Source organism: Taudactylus pleione, unplaced genomic scaffold (assembly GCF_031769625.1).
Source record: "Taudactylus pleione unplaced genomic scaffold, aTauple2 ptg000041l, whole genome shotgun sequence".
In the NCBI taxonomy this organism is placed as follows: domain Eukaryota; kingdom Metazoa; phylum Chordata; class Amphibia; order Anura; family Myobatrachidae; genus Taudactylus; species Taudactylus pleione.
The window spans coordinates 13,191,782-13,217,915 of record NW_028284443.1 but is presented as its reverse complement, the minus strand read 5'-3'; the positions used below and the strand labels follow the sequence as shown (position 1 = coordinate 13,217,915).

Below are 26,134 nucleotides of genomic sequence, written 5' to 3'. Positions count from 1 at the left end.
TGCCCAGCTTTAAACTGATAAAAACAGTGTAGCTGCCTTTTTGCAACAAATTTTTTTTGTTGCTTTCTAAATGGGTTAAAAACTTACTGCGTCGTATGAAAATAAACATTTTGCCTAACACATACACAAAAGTATAATATATGCCAGAGAAAAGAAACAATCACCAAACAGAGTCAGCAGAGCATTTAAAAACAGACAATCACAGAAGTTTGCTAGTGCTTTAAATGCACATGTGTTATGCACCTGCACTAGGGCCACCGCTGATTGTGCACATTTGCTGGTTCCGGCACCTGTCCGGTCCATTACGCAGGTGTCGGGACCCAGACAGCTGGGACTTCAGTGTTTTCCCCTCTCCTTCGTCCAAAAGAATAGGAGCCACTGCTGGTCACATGTATGGATTAATCAATAGATACTCTCAAATCCAAGTGTATTTTAGGATGTAATCTCAGCTATAAGGTATCTATGTTTAAATCAGTGTGAGGGCATCTACTGTATGTATGTATAAATCAGTGTGACGGCATCTATGTAGAAATAATTTTACCGGCGTTTTGCGCATGTGCAGTGAGGAGATTGCCGGGAAAATGCCATTTCCCTGGTGATCTGCACATGTGCAGTAGACTCTGGCACACTCTAGTGCCCAGAGTCTAGTGATGCTATGGAGGCCGGCCAGCCCTGTCAATCGGGGAGAGAAGAGGGGGCCCCGGACAGGGAATGCACATCGGCCCCCTCCTCTCTTAAGATGCCCCTGGCCAGGGGGTGGGGCAGGTGCCAATACTAATGATGGTTTTGGCAACTGACGTAAAATCAATGGGCATCACAGGTTTCCACTTCCAGATGCACAAACCCCAGCATTAGTCATACGGGATTCTCACAAGGCATAAGGTAGTAAATTTAGCTTATGTGGCTGCCCATACCTACAGCCACCCTGTGTGCGATCCGTAATCAGTTCCAGTTATTAGTAACAACTACTGTGTTTAAATATATTTACACTAGTAAGCTCAGGACTAAAATGCTCCTTCTGTATAATGGACTCATTTAATGGTAGTGCACATAATCAGTATCCGAAGATCAAAATAACATGCAGTAAATGACACAACATAATAATGATGTAACATACAAACATAAAATAATAAGAAATGAGAAAAAAATAAACATAAAATAAAATTCTGCTGAGGAAGTGGACTGTAGTCTGTGAAACACGTCACTTTTGGACTTTTTAAATTCTTTTTATCTTTGTTTTATTTTTATAGTTTCACGTATATATGTATTCAAAATCTGTACACATCCATTTAACATCGACACCAAATTAATCCATCAGTAAAGGTGCAGTACAGTTACCTAACCCCTGTATCTATTAAGAAATAGACTGGGCCAGATGTACTAAGCTCTGGGAAGTGATACACTGGAGAGTGATAAACCACCAGCCAATCAGCTCCCAAATGTAATTTTTCAAATACAGCCTGTTACATGACAGTTCGGAGCTGAATTGTTGATCATTTATCACTCTGCACTTTAGCACCTTTCAGAGCTTAGTACATCTCCCCCAGAGAGAGACTATACATTATATCCCAATGACTGCACACCTCCCAGCGTGACCACATGCCTGAACTATTTTCCCCTATAACCAAAGCCTAATCACAAAGCTACAGCTGTATCACTCCACAAGTGTAAATAATACCATCACTCAGAGAGAGACTACTCAAAGAAAAGCAGCGCATTCTGCAAAAACAAATAATCACTTCAAATTACTATTGTTAAACGCCTACGCTAATGTTCAACAGTTCTTAGCATTGTAAAGCATTAAACACTTCCTGTATGTACAATTCACTATTCAGTACAGGTTTTCTTTTCCAAATGAACTACTCTGTGCTCTGATATGCGCATGCCTTGGTAGGTTGAACATGACCTCACACCCCACAGTGGTAAAGCTTTATATAATATACTGTAGTACTGAAGTGCCAAAAGTCATGGGATGGATGCCTAGTATCATGTAGCACCTTCTCTAGACCATGAAGTGTATTAACTTGTTTTGGCGTCGATTCCACAAGTTGACAGAAGACCTCTGAAAAAATGTTGACCCATGCCGTCGGGATGACTTTCCACAGCTCCCTGATTTATGTAGGTGCAGGATCTTGGGTGTGATGGACCATAATGGGATAATTCAGTTCATGTTGGATGAACGTGGTGGCCTCACCATTTGTTGGAACTCTACAGAATGCTCCTCAGACCAATTCTGGACAACTTAGCATGGATGACACGATGCATTATACTGCTGAAATATTCCATAATCATGGGGGTACATGAAGTCCATGAAAGGCTGCAAATGGTCATCAAACAATGCAATGTAGCGTTTAATGTTCAGACGGACCAGCTGACCTGACCGATGCCACATGAACACACCCACACTATTATGGAGCCAACACCAGCCTGCACTGTGCCTTATTGACAACTGGGATCCATAGCCTCATGGGGTCTGCACCACACCCGAACCTTACCATCATCCTGAAACAACTGAACTGTGACTCATCGGATCAAACCAGTGCCAGTCCTCCATGGTCCAATTAGCAACATTATGAGCCCAGGTGAGGAACTGTGGGCCTGATTCAGAGCCGGACGCTCTGACCAGAGCGCTCGCTCTGAATCAGTGCCCTCCTACCTAAAAATGGAGCGGCCTCCTGGCTGCTCGCATAGCTGTGGGTGACCACCCACAGCATATGCGAGCGGCCAAAAAGATGGTCACGATAGACAAGACCATCGCAACCATCGGGCTTGCGACGAGACCCTACGGTAGGGTCTCGGTGACCACAAGCCCTGGAGTCATTTTGGCTCTATCAGAGCCAAAATCACTCCCACTGACATCACTAGTGATGTCAGTGGGGCCGGACCCAGACGGTAGGCGTTCCCATGGGAACGCCTCCATCTGGCAGCCACGCCTCCGGCACGCCCACCAAAGGGGGCGTGCTGTCAGTCACCATCGACAGCACGCCTCCTTTGGTGCGAGACCCGGAGCGACAGCTTGGCTGTCGCTGTCCGGGTCACGCGCATGCGCACAACGGAGCTCCCTCCGTCGTGCGCATGCGCATTGGGGTAACATCGACCCGCTTGCGAGCGTCCTGCACTCGCGAGCAGGTCTGAATGACCCCCTGTGTTTGGTGTCGTAGATTTAACAGGGGCACTCTGGTGGGTCTTCTACTCCTATATACCATGGAAGCTAAAGAATGCTGCACTGACCTGCTGGATATGCACCTGGTGCCTCCTGCATTAAATGTAGAAGTGATTTGAGTCAGTGTTGCTTGTCTGTTACCGCAGACAATTCTGTCCCAATGCTGCCAGTAACGATCATTAAGCATCCATTGTTGGCCACTGTGTTGTCCATGATGGGTTGTAATGTCTTCCATGAAGTATCAAGTCCGTGTGCTCTTGCCACCCAATACATCGGTAGAAAATTGAAAAAAAAAAATTTGCATTGAAAACAATGAAGCTTATCTTTTCAGGATTAGTCTTCACCTATCTGAACCAATCAGTTGATGGTTCTGATGAAACAAAAACCCCTAATCAAGGCGCTGTAATGTGCGCTGCTTCGTGTGGAGCAGTGTCAATGCTCCTAATCAAGTTCTTGTAAGAACTAATAAACATATGGTACAAAGTAAAACACAGCACAGTAACTCAGCACCAAAAATTTTTTTTTAAAAGTGAAAAACAGTTTTAATATCATATATATAAACATCATTCAAATCCCATCCCTACTTGGGAGGTAACCCCTTGAGCAATGAATGAATAATTTTAGGGGAGAGGATTTATGGATGTCCATATACCCACTGTGTCTTTGCCATGCCCCCATGATAAGCTGGCCATTTCTCGTTTTACCTTCTGTCCCAATTTGCAAAAACTTCAAAGTTGGGAGGCTTGCTATAAACATGCACTGCCATTACTGTTTTCATTACCTCACAACCTTCTGCCAGAGCAAATCCTCCACCAACGAGAATACCAATATCCCAGGGCATGCAGGCCTGAAATTCCTTCCATGTGATGAGTGGCTCATAATCAAAGGAATCTATGAAAATAAAGCGTTTCTTTTAAATATACTGTAAAGACCAATGTATTTTACATTTCTTTTAAGTCTTTCATTTTTATGCAAGCTAGGTTAGAATAATCTTGGAGTAATTGAAAAAAAAAATTGGAAGGTAATCACTTAAATCACTAAATATCATGAAAGAAAACAATATCCAATACAAAATATGCATAAATAATATTATTTGTACTACATAGGGTAATGATAACTATTAGGCACACATTTTAATGCTACATTTATTTGACATCTCCTAACATAGGATACTACTGTAAATATGTTTAGTTTATTAGAGGCTTATTGACTCATTTAGCATTGGATGGTACTGTAAGTTATACATTTCTGCACTGCACATATGTGTTTTTGTGCTGTGCATGCTCTGGGACTGAGGGCCCGATTCACAGCTGCTCACACGATATGTATGCAAATTGCGTTGGCAGTGCTATCGCATGGCTATGCATTAGTACACCCAGTATTTCTTAAAGAGCGATCACATAGTGTATGCAGACACCACCAGTCTGTTTTAAGATGCCCACTTGTGCACGTCATGTCCAGGAAGTGTATGCAACCATCGGTACATCGGGTAACATCGGATGCTATCGCAGCGCTTGAGGTTGACCATACCCTACCGCAAGCACTTCAGTGTAAAAACAAGCCATGTGACGTGTACTATGATGCTGTCTTATAATTATGCACACCTCTAAAACGCTGTTGAGATGCTCAGGCACGCCTGCGTTTGCACCTCCACTCCCCCGTTTTTTAATGGACAGCCCCTGCTACCACCTACAAACAGCTTCCTCTGTCACTCACTATGCTGGGCTGTCTATGTGCAGCGAGCGAATGCATTGTGAACTTTCGCTAAGGTATGTACATGTGCACAATGCCTACACACTACATACCATCGGCAGCAGCGAGAGTATGCATCTTAGCGAGCTGGTCTGAATGAGCTCCTGAGTGTACACAGCTATGGGTGATTCAGATTTGTACACAACTTAGTCACATCCTCCACTTGTGGGTGGAGGGGCACAACTACTTGGTAACTGGGCACTTGCACATAGGTAAAATTTTGTGATGATGTGGTGAATTGCAGACTGTGGGCCTGATTCAGTGAGTATCGCAAGAGCTAAGACGCATGCAGTCTGACGATTTTCGCGATCTACGTATGCATCGCAGCGCGTGTGCGTGAAATAGCCACTGCGATTGGGCATAAGAGCGCAGTGTGTACGCAGACCGATTGCAGAGTGATTGACAGGATGTACCTTTTGTGGGTGGTGATGGGGGGGTGGTCGGGCAAACGCAAGTGTGTCAGTGCGTTGGGACGGCATTGGAGGGGCATGCATAAATTAGTCACTGTAATACCATACGCAGCCTGAGGCCTCATAGTGTGCGCTGAAGTTAGCAATTCCTGAGTGAGGTCTGACCTGCCTTAACTGTGCGTATGGGTCCGATGTTACTCTATGTTACCGATTGTTTAGTTATGTTGCCCAAGTGTATGGATGTGAGTAAGGGGAAGTGGGTGTCCTCATGTTAGGCTGAGATCGCATTGCGAATGCAAACATTTACATATCACCGCTGATATTAGCAACTGCATTCCGTGTGTATAAGCAGAATAGCGATCCTTGCTGAATCAGGCCCTGTGTACACTTAATTACACCTATTTTGAGACAGATCTTTAGGACCAAGGATAGGGTTGGTGCACACATACATAAGAATGTGGGTGTGGTGCAGAGGTGGACAAAGATAGACTGTTTCTTGAATGGATTAATAAACACAGCACAGCATGGTCGGTATCCATTATCCTTTCCGACCATTAGACACATACAGCAATTGCCTGCCAGCCCAACTGATTGTGTAGTACTGGGTGCCAGGAGAAGGCAGAGGTCTGGCTGACAGATTGGTGTAGCTCAAATTTCAAGTGCTCTACATATAATTAACAAGGACCATATTGTCTCTGCCCAAGAGGGTACATAGGTATTCAATATTCAAATTGTCTTGAGACTCTGCCAAATAATTATCTGAACTACAGGGTAGCCTGTAGTACAGATAACAGGAACAGTAGTTTCTGCATGTTTTAGTAATGGACCTATTCAGCATTGCTGCAGTCCTGTTGTCACATCCCCACACAATAAGTTGACGACCTAAATTCATCAAGCTCAAAAAACAGAACGTTTTTGACTTTGGTAACTGACACCATCGTCATTTTAGTTCCTTGAGCCCCACTACTTCCTTTGGATCCATTTGGATCCATCCGACCCCTTGCAGTGCACATGCTTGATCTCCGTTCAAACCCAGCAGTATAAACTTTCACCACTGAAAGTAGCAGTGACGAGGCTTATTGGGAGAAGCTGCACCTGAGCAATATTGAAGTTTTCTGGTAGCTTGGTGTCTGCTGGGGTGAGTCAGATACATACCTTTTGTAAGGCAATTTCAGTATAAAAATTAATAGGCCCTTAATTCACAATACACCTGCCTTGCAAATTTTCACTAAGGGCCATACTTAGAGTCAGTCAAAAACGTAATCGCAACTATGAGCTAGTCACAGTCACTCGTTTCTTATTATTCATATTTGAGCTGCAACTCCCTCCCCTTGCCTGTCTTTTTCCATTTCAACACTTACAGCAAGCTTACCATTCCTCTATTATGCATGAATTAGTCTTTGTGAAAAATAAGGATTACTAGCAGTGTAAAATTACTTTTTAAACAATACTCTTGTTTTTTTCTTACTAAATTTGAATAAACAGGTGTATTTCACAGCTGCGACCAATTGGAAGTAGTCATCATTCGTAGCTTTGCTGTCATCACTATCAACGTTTATAGTTACACTAGGGTCAGCTCAGACCCTTTCAGGAGGCTGCATTTGAGACTTTGTAGTGGCCTTTTGTCGCGATTTGTGATTGCACATTGACACCATGCATTTACTATATTTTCATTGACACAGAACACTTACTGCCAGTGGTGCAACTACAGGGGGCAGGTGGGGCATGGGTGATGGATGGAGGGGGTACCTGTAAGGAGACAGAGTTTCTGCAGTAATTCAGATGAGCAGGGTGAGCTGGGGGAGGAGAGGGATGGTGGACAGCATAAAGTTATCCCCTCCTAGGGGCCATGCATTACAACAATAGGCTATACGTCTCTGTCTCCCCACTGAGGGTCCCTCTTCCTCACTCACTGACAGCAGCCTTGGCAGGATCCAGTGCCTGACTGCTGCTGCTGCTCTCTGGGCTGGACCTTTGGCTGCAACCAAAATAACAAATGAGATCGCCAACAGGTAATGGGTATGGGGAGGAATTAGTTATAGCTTATTGTAGGTAATATTAAGAATAAGGGGGTAAGGGGTTAATTCTTTAATTGGGTTAATGAAGATGAAGTTTTTGTTTTATGTGATTGAGGGAGTTATTGGGGGTTACTGTACATAAATAAGATTATTTGATGATGTTGGGTATAAATAATAGGGATTATGAAGGTAATTATTGTAAAGGGATTCATTTTACAATAATTTAATTACATTCAATTGATTTGTTACTATAATATTGAAGTAGTTAATATTTTTGAGAAGGGGATAATTATTGATGAGGGAATGATATTATAAGGTGATAAAGAATACTCTCTGTAGTATATGGAAGCAACTGATGCTCTCTGTATTATATGATAGTAACTGAGGCTCACTGTATAATATGGTGGTCATAAAGGTATCTGCTTGTGGGGGAAGCTAAGTCTTTAAGTGGCAGAAAGCCTAGCTTCACCCCTACATATTCGATCCCCTAGTCGCAACAAGTCTCAAGTCAGACTTGAGACAAAAAAGTTGTAGATTCCAAAAATTTAAAAGAATGACAATTTGATATTGAAAAAAGAGACTGCCTGAATAAAGCCCCAAATACACTATAAAAAAAGTGAAAAGGTTCTTTTTAAACTAAATGCAAACCAAACAGTTTGGTTAAAGTTTGTACAAAATTTATCTATCTTTTACAGAGAAAATGTTAGAAAAATCATTAACAAAAATGTAATTACAGCATACAATCACCACCTTTTCTTTTTGATTTCCTTTGGAAATTTGTACAAATGATATAAATTAAATAAAATACACATGCTGTGTATTATGGTGTAATGGTAGCACATGCATTCAAAGAGAGCAATTTTCTCTAAATATGTTTACTGAGAACTTTTAGAGAGAATACTCAACTGATTTTGCCAGCAGTTATTTGTTTCCAGGGATATGCGGGGATGATAAAGAAAAGAAGTCCCAAAAGCAAAGCAGCTGTGGAATCGGTAGCATAGCCAGGGTATCTACAAATTCAGATTATTAACAAATTACACGTGACCAATACTAAAACACTATCATAGCAAGTAAACATCATAAATGGATTACTTTAAATGGGCTCATAGGAGAAATCACATTCACAGTCCAAAGTATGCATAATCACAGTCCTGTTTGCACAGAGTATACACTATCACTTCATTCAGGTACAAAATGTGCAAGTGCAACAACAACTAAACTTAAGCTTTTACATGTCTCCTTCATAGTTGGCAGTTGGCCTAAATCCCTGTGCACAGTTCCTGGTTTCACAGATTAGCTGCTGTAAATGACCGACCTTGGAATTTTTTTCAATATTGGGCAACTAAACAATAAAATGTATTGTCATGTCTCTGTCTGACTCTCTTTTTACCATCTACCTTCTGGTCTGGATTTGGTTACATTTATTAGTTGTGAATGTTATGATCAATGTAAGAAAACCTGATATGATGAATGCCTAGAACCTGTGGATTGCACAGTTTCCGGACTATAGATAGACAGTGAAAAGGTTGACAATATCTAGATAGACACCACAGGCCAAATGTAATAGGGTGAGTTTAGAAAATGTGAGAGTTTATTTAGCAGTAAACTCTCAGATTAATCGAGTTTTATATTTAAAATGGGAAAACATCTGGATGATAGTTTAAATCGTGTGAGTTTTTTTTTAGTATAAAAACATGTGAGTTTGCATGTTCTCGGACTCTATTACACTGGCTGAGTTTAAGAAGTGTGAGAATTTACTGCTAAACCCTCACATTTTCTAATCTCTCACCCTATTACATTTGGCCCCACATGTTAGACAGTCGAAAGGTCGACAGGCACAAAAGATCGACACACTAAAGGTCCACATTAGAGAGGTGCACCGACCCCTGTGTTTTGGTTTTGGATCTGGATCTCCCCTGGTTTTGGATCTGGATTGGTTTTGCCAAAACCTCACCTCCATGTTTTGTTTTCGTGTTTTGGTTTTGGATCTGGATTTTTTCTTAAAAAATAAAAAAAAGCTAAAATCACATAAAAATGGGCCTTTTTTTGTTCCTACAGTATTAATAACCTCAATAACATTTATTTCCACTCGTTTCTAGTCAATATTGACCACCTCACAGCTCACAATATTGATTTTTTTTTCATCTAGTTTAAGGGCCAAAAGGTTGCATAGAGTTGAGAACTGTGCAAAGATGATGGTTGGGATACCCTTGAGGATTGAAGAATTGATAGTTGATAGTTGGTGCAGGCCCTGGTTGTAAAATTGATAATAAATGAATTAAAAAACAATTCATTGGTGCAGCCCCTGGCTGTTAAATTGATAATAAATTAATTAAAAAACAATTCATTGGGTACAGCCCATGGCTGTAAAATTGGTAATAAATTAATTAAAAAACAATTAATTGGGTGCAGCCCCAGGCTGAATAATTATTAAAAAAAATTCATTGGTACAGCCCCTGGCTGTAAAATTGATAATAAATTAATTTAAAAATAAATCATTGGTTTTTAAACCAACCATAACATTAATTTAAAATGTCAGGCAGCAATGCCCCAACCAGCACATAATGGAAAGGAAAAAGGTGCAAGATGGAATAGTCCTTGGACCCTCCCACCCACCCTTATGTTGTATACGAAACAGGACAGTTTAACAAACCAATCATTTCAGCAACAAGGATGCCAATTGTGGCTGAAATTATTGGTTTGTTTGGACCCCCATAAAACAAGCTGCCAATGTGCATTGGACATGGAAATTAAAATGATCCCATACAGAAACTGGCTTTACATTACAAGTTGTCGTAGTCCTCGTCATCCCCATCAGTGTGTTCACACAACATTAATTAGTCCCCGCTGGAATCCACCAAAGGTGCCTGTGTAATTTTTTGATGTAATTGTTGGTAGAGGCCTTCCTTGTGGAATTTGTAATTCATTTTAATGAACATCATTTTTTCCACGTTTTGAGGATGTAACCTCCTACACCGATCACTGACAAGGTTGCCAGCTGCACTGAAAACTCTTTCGGAGTGCACACTGGAGGGTGGAAAACTTAAGTAATGCAAAGCCAGTTTGTGTATGGGACTCCAAATTGCCTCTTTTTCCTGCCAGTACTGAAAGGGACTATCTGACATGCCTATTAGGATGTTATCTCTGAAATAGTCCTCCACCATTATGTGAATGGAGACCGTATCACACTTAGTCACGGTAGAAGACATGTCACTAGTAGGCAGTTCTCTCAGGCCTGACCAGATGTAATTTTTTGGTGAATGATCTGCATGACCAGCAGGCATTCTGTACGGAAAATTGAGTTTTTTCCTGGCAGCTGCAGAAACTGAAGGAGATTATGGTGTTTCACATGTCGCTGCAGCTGACAATTTTTTTACCAACAGCTCTTTGCACAGTTTTAGATTGGGTCTGTTGGAAAAAAACTCACAAGGTAAGACTTAAACCTAGGATCCAGAATGGTCATCAAAATATATTTTTCAGATTTCAATAGATTGATGACTCTTGGATCCTGGTGAAGTGAATCAAGGCCTTGATCCACCAGTCCGACATACTTTGCGCAATTGCTCCATTTCACCTCCTTCTTCAGTTTCTCCAGCTGTTTTTGCAAAAGTCTGATGAGGGAATGACCTGACTCAAGCTGGCAGTGTCTGAACTAACTTCACGTGTGGCAACTTCAAAGGGTTTGAGAACCTTGCACAACATGGAAATTATTCTCCAATGCGCTTGAGTAAGGTGCATTCCCCTTCCACGGCCTATGTCATAGGCCGTTGTATAGCCCTGGATGACCTTTTGCTGTTCCTCCATCTGCTGAAGCATATAGAGGGTAGAATTCCACCAAGTTACTATCTCTTGCTTCAGCTGATGGCAGGGCAAATTTAACAGTACCTGCTGGTCATGCAGTCTTCGACAAGCAGTTGCTGAATGTCTAAAATGTCCAGATATTTTGCGGGCCACCGAGAACATCTCCTGCACGACCGTGTCAGTTTTTAAAAAACGTTGCACCACCAAATTAATTGTGTGAGCAAAACATGGGACCTGTTGGAATTCACCCACATGTAATGCTCTCACAATATTGGTGGCATTGTCCGAAATCACAAATCCCGAGGAGAGTCCAAGTGGGGTAAGCCATTTAGCAATGATTTCCCTGAGTTTTTCTAAGAGGTTCTCAGCGGTATGCCTCTTAGTGAAACCAGTTATACAAAGAGTAGCCTGCCTCTGTATCAGCTGTCTTTTGGTAGATGTTGCTGCTGCTGTTGCTGTTGTAGGCAATACACCTACCCAGTGGGCTGTCGCTGTCATGTAATCCTTGGTTTGCCCCATCCCACTTGTACATGTATCAGTGGTCAAGTGGACAGTGGGTACAATGGCATTTCTGAGGACATTAATAAGGGTTTTTTTAATGTCCTTGTACAGACTTTGAATTGCTGTTCTAGCAAAGTGGAATCTAGAAGGGATCTTGTAGCGAGGACACAGAACCTTAATTAACTATTGAAAACCCACTGCAGTAATGACAGATACTGGATGCACATCTAATACCAGCATAGCTGTTATGGCGTCAATAATCTTCTGTGCAAATAGGTGATTGATGTCATTCTTGTTTGCCCTTGCAAACGATTGTTTAACAATTAATTGTTTTTTGGAGGATACGCTACAAGTAGTCTTCCTCCTGGTCCCCTTCTGGGACGAAGATCCACTGACAGCAGCAGCAACAGGCATAGTCATCAAGGATCCTTCTGAGGAATCATGGATAGGAGAGGAGTCAATCATGCTTCAAATACCAACATTGGATGCAGCAGGACTACTCCCGATGACGAATGAGGATGTTGATGATGCAGGTGTTGGAGATCGAAGGCGCTTGGATCTCACAGAGAGGGAGCAGGTAGGTGACACTGGACTTGTTACGTTTTGAGTTTTGGAACTTGGCGACATACACTTTGATATTTGATGAATGTGCTCCAAGTGACTTAACAAGGAGGAGGTTCCTAGGTGGTTTAGATCCCTCCCTCTACCCACTCTTGCTTGGCAACAGTCACATATGGCTTGCCAACTGTTGTCCGGATCAGGGTGGAAATAATTCCACACGTGAGAGGTGGATTTTTTTGTCTTTTGTCCCGGCATGACAACAATGGGCTTTGACTTTTTCAATCCATGGGCAAAAGCTGTTGTCTTACTTACACAAAGGACATCCTCGGCATCAACATCCTCATCGCCAATATCTTCATCTTCATCATCAACATCCTCATCATCCTTAGCACCTTCAACTACCAAAATCTCCTCCTCCTCCATGTGCAATTCCACAGAAGCATCCTCGATGACTGCGTCTGCAAGATGTTGACTGCCCTTCCCCACATTTACAGAGGGCACACAAATGTTGGAACTTGGGTCTGGCTCACACTTGCACTCTCCTCTGGGATTTGTGATTTTGATTTCTCAGGGCACGCAGTTGGTTTTTCCGAAGGGCTATCAGAATCAGAACCAACAGTCTTCCTAAAGAAAGGTCAAGGCCTTATCCTTTCCTTGCCAGTTCGTGTAGTGAATGGCATACTGACAATTTTTTTTTAATCAAATTTCCTTTCAATTTTTTTTCTTAACTTCAGAAAAAGTAGCTTTACCATATCGATGGCGTGACTTAAGCCCTGGGGCATGGGCCTTCATAGAGGATGAGGAAGTTGATGGCCTTGCACTGCTGGCAGCAACTACAACATGTGGTTCTTGGCCTTGCTCTCCTGTCATGTGGCAGCCCTCCATATTTTCTGCGGTCTTGAAGCAGTTGCGTTGCGTTGCCGACTTGCTAGATCTTGTGCGGCTAAGCCTAACACGCACGGACAATTAGACAAAAAAAAACAATCTTTTTACATTTTTTTTCAGCTCCAGAACTTGGGCCCAGAGCACAGATTGATGACGACTGGAGTTGGGCAGCACTAGGTTGCGTTGCCGACTTGCTAGATCTTGTGCAGCTAAGCCTAACACTCTCAGACAATTATTAGACAAAAAAAGAAAATCGGTCGGGCAGCACTAGGTTGCAGCTTACTGTATATTGTACGGCTAAGCCTAACATGCACACACACACAGAAAATAAATTGACAATATATATATATTTATTTTTTTGGGGCCCAGATGGACGCAGCAGACAGCACAGCACCAGCCCAGATGGATCAAGCAGACAGCACAGCACCAGCCCAGATGGACACAGCCGACAGCACAGCACAGCCCAGATGGATCAAGCAGACAGCACAGCACCAGCCCAGATGGATCAAGCAGACAGCACAGCACCAGCCCAGATGGAAACAGCAGACAGCACAGCACCAGCCCAGATGGATCAGCACCAGCCCAGGACACAGCAGACAGCACAGCACCTCTCCCCAGCCTACCTCTCTCCCACCCTACCTGTTCAGTCTCCACAGCCGGAGTGAAATGGCGCCTGCCGCGTCCCTTATATATAGAGAGACGAAAGCTCGTGAGCCATGAGATTTTGTCTCTATGGTTTTGCCTCGATCTGAGAGATCCGAGTCAGGCGGGAAACTCCGAGTCGGATCCAATCTACAAATTCGGGCGGGTTCGGATCTCTTAGATCCGAACCTGCTCATCTCAAGTTGACAAGTACAAATGGTCGACAGAGTCAAAGGGAAAATGGTTGACGTGCAATGGTCGACACACTTTTTGTTGTTGTTTTTTAGGATTAGTCATAGGCACTTACCGGAGGGTGACGGTTATAGTCTAACATCTGGTGTCTATCTAGACATTGTCAACCTTTTTACTGTTTATCTTTTATACCATAACCGGATTGCACATTCCCCTCACTTATTTTAACTAGGTTTTATTTTGCACCTTCCAATTGGAATTGTGCATTAAATACGCAATTCGATCAATGTAATAAAAAATTAAAGCAAACAAAACTGACACGTAATATAGGCTAGTCTCAAGGTCTCCTGACCTCATGAGTCATAAAAAACATAAATGAGGATAATACTTGTGAAGAGAAATGAAAAGATAAATTAAAAAAGAAGGTTGTCTGATATTAGCAAGTGAAAATTCACTCTTTCTACCTTAGGCGTTCCAGTTGGATCCATAAGCCCGTAAAGCTAACGCAGATTGATTTGCAGGGTCAGATCCAAGGACTAGGACGTAGACGTCCACCATGCAATAGGCGTAGATAAAGAAGCAGTTTGGGTTTCAATATTTTGCAGTTTATAAATGAGCTTTAATGTGCATAAAAAGTACAATACTTACTGAGGAAATAGCGAAGACCAACCAGGAAAAAACCCAGGATCTCTTGTAAACCAAAGCAAAGCCATTATAAGAAACAGGATGAAGGTCATGATCTCTTGATAGCTACAACAGAACATTTATATTGTGAACATTTTTAGTGACCTTGATACAATTCTGCTTTCGCTGAGATTATTATTATATTTTTTTACTTTCTGGTGGCTATTTACCTTAGAGAACCAAGTTTTTTGTATTCGTCCATGATGACTTTTGCTGAGGCTTTTTCTCGTTCTGTTTTTTCTTTGCCACATTTAAACATTTCACTAAAGCTTAAATGAAAAATTAACATATGTTAAATAATGTAAATGGTTTTCAACTAGTAGATTAAGGTATATTAACCTGGAACTTTAGTCAACTATATTAACTGCAATTTAAGGTCCAGAATGATATACATTAACATTTAATAGTACAGTAATGGTAAGAAAAATAATATCCATGCAATTGAATAATACATTTTGAAATTTTATAGTCCTATGACTAGGCATTAGATAGCGGGGAGTAGGGGAGCCCTAGGCAGTTGAAATCTAGATTGTCTTTTTATTGTCTGTTTTTAATACCGACGCCGGAAGGCAGAAGACTAAAGATCCCGATAGGGTAAGTATTTTAACTATCCCTAACCCTCCGTTAGGGGTACCTAACCCTAACATCCCCCCAGGGGTGCCTAAACCTAACCCCCCCCTCCTCGTACCCTAAACCTAACCCTCCCAAGAGGGGGTACCTAACCCTAAGTCCCCCCCGGAGCCCCTAAACCTAACCCTCCCCCCTCCACGGCTGTCCGCTCCCGACGCCCGGCTTACCTTCATTCAGTATGCCGGGTGTCGGGATTTCGGCGGGTGGATAATGATAGGCGTTGGGATTTCAACGCCTATCATTAGTCCCATGCCAGGATTAGACAGTCGGGAAGCCGGCGGTCGGCATTTTGACTGCCGGCTTCCTGACAGCATACCATACAGATCCCCACCAGCTGTTTTGGTTACATTGGAACAGATTAAGAGCATACTCTATCCCCCTCCCCACATCCAGACATGAACTCGGTACAACCAGGGAGAACTCTCTACTGTCTCTCAGCTGCCAGGTGCTGGACCAAATTCATGGCCTTTTCTTAGGTGAATACCTGGAGCTATAGTCCCATTGTTAATCTGGCCGTGGCCAGGTGTGGCCATGAACTCTGCAACTGCACATTAACTGGGCACAATATAATAGCTTCCGTCATGCCTTATACTGTAGCTGGCCCCAAACACACTGATTGGTGGCTGTCACTGGCTGGAGTTACACACAAATCTGAATGCTGGGAGCTACCATGTTTCCCCAATAATAAGACACTGTCTTATTTTTTTTTTGGGGTCAAAAAAACTCCATAGGGCTTATTTTAATTAACGTTGACAGCAATTTCAATAATTCAATACAATTCTTTATTTCCCTTTATTTTTTTTCCTCTTTTTCTCTCCTCTCCTGCACGGCGCTGCTGTAAATGATGCTACCACACATGCCAGCTGCCGCGCGCTCACTGTTAGAGAGTGAGATGCTGCAGCTGTGATTGGATGCCACTGTTAAATCTTTAACAGCAGCATCCATTTCATGCGGGGGGCGGAGCTGGGGGAATATTAGTGTAACGCAGGCAGGGACCGGACAAAATGGGGATTTTGTTAGGGCTTATTTTCGGGGTAGGGCTTACTTTGGACTGTTTTCCAAAAGTAAGGGTAGGGCTTATTTTCGGGGTAGGTCTTATTATCGAGGAAACACGGTATCTAGAAAGTATAACAGTGTCCCAGGGCAGTAAATTAAAGCTTGCAGAAAAGCAGGTCTTATATTTGGTCTCCACCAAAGATCTGGGGTTTGTCACCAGCAGAAATGTATTATAAAGCCACTAAGAGCCTGTTTAGTAAAGACAGATATTTTTACAGTCACCTGATGTGTGAAAATATGCAATTTTGCTTAGAATGGTATTGAGACGTCCTATTGCAAGTAGCTCGTTGTGCTTTCTTTACAGTACCTTTTATATATGTTTTTTGAACTCTATTGGTAGCACCACTAAAGTACATTATTAAAAACCCTTAATCTTGGCTAGACAGGAGTTTTTTTTCTAAATTTCCCTCATACATTTTTTTCTATATCCTCCCTTCTACATCTTTGTTAATTAATAGCACCCCTTGAGTTAAGCTTGTAATGTGCAGGGGTTTAAGACACTGTTGTCCTTTATCACCATTGCTCTGGATCACATGCTTAGGGTCCTTCAGAACTGGCCACGTTTGAGGGAGATACAGGTAAGGGAGGTGATAGTCAACATATCAGCTATTGTTGATGACATTTTTCTATATTTGTCAAATCTGAGGGAGAACCTTGGACACCTAATGAAGCGGGTTCAAGAATTTGGAACGGTTTCTGATCTTTATGTCAACTTTGAAAAATCCACTACTCTCTACCTTCGGGTGGGCTGTACATGACTGGCCTAGTCCTAAATACCTGGGAATCCAATTGCCCAAAAAGCTTAATAATCTTTACACATATCACATAACTAAAATTTTCTGAGGTATTACTAGGGATAGTGAGGAGTGGAGTAATCTCAGGCTCTCCTTCTTGAGCAGGGCCAAATTGGTTTCCAGATTTTGCTTCCTAGAACACTTACCCTCTCCAAATCCTTCCAATACTGCTATCCTGATGGGATACTTTGGCTATAGAGAAGGCAATTCATACATTTCTTTGAAATGGTAAATGGTACTGCATTGGTTTAGTAAAACTCCGGCAGCCAAAATTCAATGGCATTATTAACTTACCAAATATCACAGCCCATAGCCATGCTGCCCACCTCTGCCACTTATGGGATTGGCTCCATGGTGACAGTACTTATACTAATTTGTTGCTGAAGGCTAAATGTCCACCAGAGACTAGCTTGATTTCGTTCTTCCACCTATATGACTGTGAGGTACCCATGTCAGGTCAAGCCAACCCACTGTTGATGTCTACATGCAAAGTGTGGCACATCCTCCAGCATAAACATAAGCTTAACCCTTACATTTCCATTTTCCTTCCTTTACCCAATAACCTGATTTTCCAACATGAGATGCTGGCCAACGCTTCACTACTTGGTCTGTTGCTGGCCTTGGCTCTGTTAGACAATTCATTGCCATATTGACAAAGAAAGCCTTGAAGTTCTCAGAGGTCAATGGATGGTAGAGCATAGTTGGATTATTCCCGGTAGTCTCCCTTCAGAGTCAACATTATGTGGCCACTGTCTTGAGGATGTTGTCCTCAAATGACCATATTAACCCCCTAGCAGGGCCGGCTCCAGGGGTCGGAGCACCCTGTGCTGGCTCTCTCTAGTGTGCACCCCTACATTGGGCGTGACCAAAAATGGGGGCGTGGTCTAATTACCATAGGCCACGCCTTCTACGTGATGTTATTTGGAGGCGTGCCTGCATGGCATGTCTCCAAACAATATCAGGCTGGGGGGAAGCCTCACTAGCTGAGCTTCCCCCAGCCCTCTCCCGTCACTGAACGGATGCCGCGCGCATGTGCATAACATCCATTCAGACTCAGGGGTCCGGCACCACCGCACAGCTGCGGCGGCAGGGGTTACCAACCTCCCAATTTGACTACCCATGGGCCACTTCGGCCCATGGGTAGAACAGCGGAACAGTACTGTCCCACTGAAATTGGGAAGTTGTGGAGGGGTGCATCCTTTATGGGTAGCGCCCCTGTTCGACCGCATTGGTCGAACACCCCTAGAGTTAGCCCTGCCACCTATACCTCTTATAATCTACTAGTGCTCCTTCACACAAAGCAATCTCTATTAATTATTTCTTTCTGAATGAAGCACTGCAGTATGACACATAGAAAACCAAATTGACACAATAGAGGGAGCACTTTTCTACCCTGACATTCTCTGATTCAATTAAGATGATCCCAGCGGAATTATATGTTGAGCACTTTCTCAAATTTTACAATAGGGCATATCTCACACATCACGAAAGATGTTTGATTGAATTGGCAGAGGATCACTCCTGTCCCAAATGTGCCAGACTCATGGTGTACTTTGTAAATTGATTTTGGGCATTTCCTATGATACAATGTTTTTGGGTACAAGTGGACCAATATGTTGAGTTATTTGGTTAATTATTTGCCTCTCTCCTCCAAATGGGCCATCTCTGGGATAATACCATCAGGTTTATGGGTAGCTAAGGGGGCTAGAAAAATTTTTGGGGGTATATCGGCTGAGCTAAGAAGTGCATCCTGCAATTGTGGATACAAGATAACCCCCTTGTTCTTACTTATTCTTGAGAAGCTCGTTCAGTCTTCAGGATGGCTTGGTTCGAGGCCTCCTTGTAGAAAATGAGGCTCACTCAGTTCTTCTTTGAGAACTGGGAGAACTTCATTGATGCCGTCCCCCATTGGTTAGAGAACGACTTTGGAAATGTTTTCAGGGTACGACTACTTATTTACTTACCATGTGATACTTTGTTTCTTGTTCATTCAATTTAGGCAGTTTATATAACAGAGAAAGGCTGTGTCTCTATCCCCATCTTTTGTCTCAAGTTATGTTCCTGTATTTATAAGCACTGCAAAACAACTCCTGGCTCTTATTGCTACAGTTTAGTATTAATCACTGTCTTTATATTGGTATCTCTTGTCTACTGTATCTTAATCTTATTGATGTAATGCATGTAAATAAGGCAAATGTGAATGCATTTTTGCCTGTAGCCCCATTACCTCTTTGGCTGTCTGTTATTACTCTCTTATTTGAACACAATATGCTAGCGCGGTATAAATTCATTTTGATAAATAAATAAATTACAGTAATACAGTAGTTGACCAATTAATGGGCACAATCAGAGCACTATGCCAGCTATTACTCCTAAATTGTGCCAAAGGTGTAAATTTAATCTATATGGCATATTTGATGTTGCTTAGATTTGTGACACCTGTACCACTTTGATTTTAATTGATTTAAATTGTGCCTTCCATATTTCATTGATTTATTGAATAAACTTTGATTACTTATATTGCTTTGTCCTAAGGTATTAAGGGGAAGATGTATCAAGGAGTGTAAAGAGTGGAGAAGTTGCCCATAGCAACTAATCAGCTTTGAGGTTTTATTTATCAAGTACTTTCTATTGTCATGTTTAAGGGTTCCTGAGTGCCCGGAAATGATTCTAGGGCTGGTTCTGCAGTGGGGTTAGTTTGCAGGAAGCTAGGTGGGTGTATCTAGCTGCTATGCATGAAGTGAAGTGTGACACAGGAGTAATGGATTGAGTTTCAGACTGAGGTCTGGGCCGGAAGACTGGACTGGAACTGGGACATAGAACTGGAGCTGATTTGCACTGGATGCCGGATTGGACCGACTATGCTCAATTACCTGGTTGGGACCAGCTATGCTCAGTTACTGGGCTGGGACTGGCTACTCGCTCAGGACACTGACTGGGACTGGTTATATAGAGAATGCTGGGCTGGGACTGGCTACATGCTCAAGATACCAAGCTGGTACCGGTTAAACACAGGATGCTGGACTGGGATCGGCTTTACGTTCAGGATACTGGGCTGCAACTGGTTTATGCACAGGATGCCGGGTTGGTACCAGCTACATGCTCAATATACAAGGCTGGGACCGGTTATGCACTGTATGCCAGGCAGGGACCGGCTAATCTGGTACTGGTACTTCTGTGTCCTGGTAAGGACCCACTGGAGCTGTAAGTGGATCTGATTAGTGATGGGAAATGTAGTTCATTTTGGTGATCAGTTCATTATGATCTAGTTCACTGAAAAGAATAGTTCAAATGACCAGTTCATGTAGTTCATTTAGGTCATTACATCACTGGCTCTGAAACACTGCTGAGAGAAGTGATTGGAAACCTAGAACTAGTCTATTGCACAAAAACAGTATGGATTTCAACTACTAGTTCATTAGGTGAGTTATAGTCTTGTTCAAATGGTCAGCTATGTTTAATATGTCTGACCTTTTAATATGTTAAAAAAGCAATATATAACAAACTACTAGTAGTAGTGACAAGTTTAGCTCTGCAATGTTAATTTAATTGTTGTTATTTTTATTTCCATAATATACAAGTGAGAGAGACCCAAATTCAAAGTATTGTAATGTCACTTTTTTGTCTTTTTAAATACTGTAATTACATGGAAAAAGCTTTGCCTAATTTTTTAATTGCACCCATTAATGTCACTTAATGCACACCAGAACTACTGTAGATTAACAAATGGGCAGGTGAGATTACAGCCTCCACATAAAAATAGGGGGATGGTCACAATATGGGCAAGTTCTCTACTTGTCCTCTTTAGAATGTTTTATACATCACCTATAAAATTGAGATCAGTACAGTAAAGAAAGGAGGAAGATGTATCAAACCTTAGAGAGAGAGTTAAAGTAAAGAAGTTATGCAAAGCATAGTCTATAAAATGACAGAAGCTGACAGGTTCCATTTTATCTCTCTTGAAGGTTTTATACATCTCCCCCTATGTCTTGTAGAGTAAACAGAAGTACAGTATATAGCATGCAGCACTCAGCACTGTGGGCCTGATTCAGAGCCGGACGCTCTGACCAGAGCGCTCGCTCTGAATCAGGGCCCTCCTCCATGAAAATGGAGCGGCCTCTTGGACGCTCGCATAGCTGTGGGTGAGCGTCCATGATGATGGTCACGATGGTCAAGACCATCACGACTATCGGGCTTGTGATGAGACCCTTCGGTAGGGTCTCGGTGACCGCAAGCCCTGGAGTGATTTTGGCTCTATCAGAGCCAAAATCACTCCCACTGACATCACTAGTGATGTCAGTGGGGCCGGACTCAGACAGTAGGCGTTCCCATGTGAACGCCTCCGTCTGGCAGCCACGCCCACCAAAGGGGGCATGCTGTCACTCACCATCGAAAGCACGCCCACTTTGGTGCTTCGCCATCGTTATTCGGGTCTCGCGCATGCGCACGACGGAGCTCCCTCCATCGTGCACATGCGCAATTCGGCACCATCGACCCGCTTGCGAGCGTGTCTGAATGACCCCCTGTGTCTTAAGCTGATTAGGAGTGTATCTTGTGAATTAACATACGAGAATGAATCCTGACAATATACTTCGGATCCATACAATGCATATGTCTGATCACAGCAGTGCCACCTTTGGTCGTTTAGCAGTATTGACTCATAACTATATGTGAGAGAGAAAATGGGGAATGTATCATGTGACTTTTGCACTACTCAATGAGTCATAATGGCAATCTATTTCAATCAGCTCCACATGAGTCACTGAGTGATTGACCTATTCGAACTAGTGAAATAGAATGCCTGAATGACTCATGAGTCATGACAATCTAGTTCAATGAGCTGCACAGTCACACACATAGTCTGAGCATAGCAGTGCCACCTGTGGTCGTTTAGCAGTACTGACTCATGCCTAATGGAGCTGCTGTGCTCTCTCTGTCACTGTGTCTAACTCCTCCCACTTGTTTTAGCTCCTGATGAACTGATCTTTGCTAGAGCTGTGAACTGAGGGCCTGATTCAGACCCGCTCATGAGCACAGGATGCTCGCAAGCGGGTCGATGGTGCCCTACTGCGCATGCGCACAACGGAGGGAGTTCCGTCATGCGCATGCACGAGACCCGGCTTGCGACGGGGTAGCCGTCGCTCCGGGTCTCGCACCAATGGGGGCGTGCTGTCGATGTTGATTGACAGCACTCCCCCTTTGGTGGGCATGCTGGGGGCGTGGCTGCCAGACGGAGGCGTTCCCATGGGAAGCCGGCCCCACTGACCCCACTGACAGTAGTGATGTCAGTGGGAGTGATTTTGGCTCTGATAGAGCCAAAATCACTCCAGGGCTTGCGGCAGTGAGACCCTACCGCAGGGTCTCCATCGCCTGCGGTAGGGTCATCATGGACGCTCGCTATAGCTGTGGGTGGTCACCCACAGCTATGCGAGCATCCAAGAGGCCGCTCCATTTTCATGGAGGAGGGCCCTGATTCAGAACGAGCGCTCTGGTCAGAGTGTCCGGCTCTGAATCAGGCCCTGAGTGAACTAGTTAATTTTGAAGATCAGTTCATTTTGAACTGATCATTCGGGAACTACCCATCACTAGATCAGATGGAACAGGCAGGTGTCCTAGGAGCTGAGTAAGTAACACAGGTCCAACAGAATAACAGCTAGAGAGGAATTCAGAACCAGAGTGTGCAGATTAAGAGAAAGACAGAATAATCTATAGGTCTGGAGCCACAGGACACAGGATATGACTGATGTTGTATTGGCAGCTTGCCTGTATACCTGGGAGTCCTTTTATACCTGTGGCGCTGTGCTGGGAATAGTGGGCAAGAACACCTGACTGGATCCTGTGCTATTGGGTGTTCGCCAGTTAGCTGACTTTGACCAAGATGGCAGCACCCAGCAGGTGGAGTCGGCAGAATTGGCAGTGGAGAAGATGCCGGGGCTGACAAGCTCTGAAGAGAGGAGTAGCGAGCTGCCACTGTGGAGCTGTGGGAGTGTCGGGACCTGTGCTGGAGAAGGACCGTCACTATCACAGGTAAGTGAGAGGGGGACCGCGGGAGTGCCAGGACTTTGACATCTTAAAAATTATAATTAGAAGCTGATTGGTTACTATGGCAACTTCTCCACTTGTTCACTTCTTGTCTCTTACACTGCTTGTTACATCTCCTCCCTTTTAATGTTAATTCACATGAAAAACAACTTATTTTATATAAGCAGAGAACTTTAAAATATACTATAAAAATGTAGAAAATATCTACTACGTGTTTTTTATTCTCGCTTGTATCATCTGTACTAGCAATATAAATCTCAAGTCACTTTATGTATTATGCAGTGGTAAGTGATTAATGCAAAGCGGAAGGAGTGTAATTGTAGGTGCAGTATACCATGTAATACGTAATGGCTTGTAGTTTTCCACAATGAATGATTTAAACAGATTAGCTTGTAAATGTGAAAGGTCATTATTATAAAGTAATTACAAAACAGTAGGTATTACAGAAAATAAGTATGTGAATATTGCATTTCGCTTCAGTTGTGTATTTATAACAATTTGCTCCAAAGAAACAAAATTATATCATAATAGAATGTCTTAAACTTTACATTTAAGTATTTTGATCAGTGGTTCTCAAACTCGGTCCTCAGGACCCCACACAGGTCACGTTTTCCAGGTCACCCAGCAGGTGTACAGGTGTATTCATTACTCACTGACACATTTTAAAAGCTCAACAGGTGGAGCTAATTATTTCACTTGTGATTCTGGGAGGAGACCTGGAAAACATGCACCGTTTGGTGTCCTGAGGACCGAGTTTTGATTTTGATCATGGTTAAGTAGATACATTAACAATAGTACTGTACTTTAATGACATAAATGAAAAAATACAATCATGACAAATATATCAAGGTTTAAAAATAAAAGATGATACCAGTGTGCCAATAAAAGATTTGGAACACAGTATATTTTTGTAATTAATTTATGTGAAAATGAGTGCTGGAATAGGCTAGGCTGAAGTCTATGAATGGCTTCTGCTACTATACATAATTGACATCATTTAGAGATGAATGTAAGTCCATTTATGAGAGTAATAATATGCATAAACATATTGCATATGTATAACAAAGCACATCTCTATTTAAATCTTGCTAAGACTCGCAACCCCTTACGCAACAAGGACTGGCACATACAGTGTACATGTGAGGTGCAGCATTTCCCTTGGAAATATTATCTACTGTAGTTCTTAGGAGGTGTATCTTTTGTAGGTACCAGAGTCCTAGACGTGTGCTAATGATGATGATGACATCGGTACCACTATCTAGCTATTTATAAGTGGCTGTTTGCATATGTAGACTCATCCATCTGATGGATGGGTCTGTTGCAGGATGGATCTATGACTAATTAATTGCCATCACAGTTATATGATGTCAAGTCGCAATGGTTTATTGAGATTTCTTATTTGTTGTTTCCATTTGGATTACTGTAGAAAAAGATTACCATTGGATTATAAACTGGTAAACAACGGATATGGATATATTTATATATAATTAAATTTTATGTGGAAGATATGGCTTTTTCATTATTAATAACGCTGTCATCATTCTCTTTGCTTTATATGACACTACATTGCAACATTGTGTATTAATAGGGTTATATGAATATTTCATTTATATTAACACTATCAAGTATGGTAAAGGCTAAAAATGTGTGCAAATGCAGTCTAGTATTTGCTGTAATTTGCAATCTTAATTCTCATTAATGTGTGACTTCTTGAGAAAAAATATACTGCAAACAAGTGTTGTTGTTAAAATAATAATAATAAGGAAAGGTCCATGTATATGCTTTAACTGTGTGCTTGCAGGCTGTTAACCAACTCAGTGAATAAGTAATACAATAGAGTCAAAAGCTGGGTACACACTGAAGCAATGTCGGGCCGATTTGCTGTTCCGTAATGACAAAACACCTACATCGCTCAGTGTGTATAGGTGATTGCGCTCTCCCGCAGATGCTAGCGATGGTTGCTAGATTTGATGTGCTGCACATCAAACCTAGCGATAATGTGTATGGCCAATCCCTGCTCAAGAGCATTCTTTCCTATGTTTGAACGAATGCCCATCGCTCCAGTGTTTACCCACAATAAGGAAAGTGTTAAGATGGAAATGGTGCACTTACTTGAAGCCTAGGAACAGCCAGTGGATCCATATCCATGAAAGCAGCATCAGAATGACGGTGATTGGAATGCAGAGAACAAACCATGTTCCAAAATTAATCTCTGTGCTCTTAGGGTAGCGCCTAATAAAAATGAAAATATCCAATTCAGAAAGCTGCACTGTGTATATCAGCTGATTACCGTATGAAGCATGTTTAGATAAGAGACAGAGGGCCTCATTTATCAATGAGTTTTATCATTCACAGCGAGTGATAAAACTTGATGTGTATGATCAGGGCCGGCTCTAGGGGTATTCAACCAGTGCGGTCGCACAGGGGCACCACCCATAGAGGGCGCACCCCTCCCCAAAATCCCGAATTCAGCGGGACAGTACTGTCCTGCTGTTCCACCCGTGGGCCGAAGTGGCCCGCGGGTGGTCCTCAGAGTGTGAATGGATGCATCCATTCACTGACGGCAGAGGGCTGGGGGAAGCCCAGCGGGCTGCGCTTTACCCCCTGCCATAACGTCACACAGGGGGTGTGGCTTATGAAAATGAGGCCACACCACCCAATTTCATATTACAGGGCGCTATCTACCAAGCCGGCACAGGGTGCCCAGATCCCTGGAGCTGGCCCTGCGTATGATAATGGTGCTCCAGCCAGTTAACTGTCATCTGTTTGAAAAATGACAGATGGGATCGAATTTCTGGAGCACCATTATCATACACAATGAGTTTTATCACTCGTTATGATAAAACTTGTTGATAAATGAGGCCAACAATGAGATATAAGGGTTCTAGTTATAAGAAAATAACTGACGATGAGGCACATATCTGTTTAAACACCAGAAGGTCCATTATGTTGTCACCTGTCCCCTTGTCTTAATGCAACAACCACCAGTCTTTTAATATACAG

At 42.6% G+C, this 26,134-nt stretch overlaps 1 protein-coding gene across 2 annotated transcripts in view; it reads right to left on the bottom strand.

The window, feature by feature from the left end:
- The window catches only part of SLC13A1 (solute carrier family 13 member 1), a 118,915-nt gene that overhangs the window by 5,652 nt on the left and 87,129 nt on the right, over positions 1–26,134 (bottom strand). For both annotated transcript variants that reach the window (XM_088456106.1, XM_088456110.1), the window contains exons 10-14: positions 25,244–25,363; positions 14,780–14,878; positions 14,574–14,675; positions 8,250–8,353; positions 3,945–4,054 (exon numbers count right to left, since the gene is read on the bottom strand). In XM_088456106.1, coding sequence (XP_088312232.1) covers positions 3,945–4,054; positions 8,250–8,353; positions 14,574–14,675; positions 14,780–14,878; positions 25,244–25,363 — 535 coding nt within the window. The remainder of the gene's footprint in view (positions 1–3,944; positions 4,055–8,249; positions 8,354–14,573; positions 14,676–14,779; positions 14,879–25,243; positions 25,364–26,134) is intronic.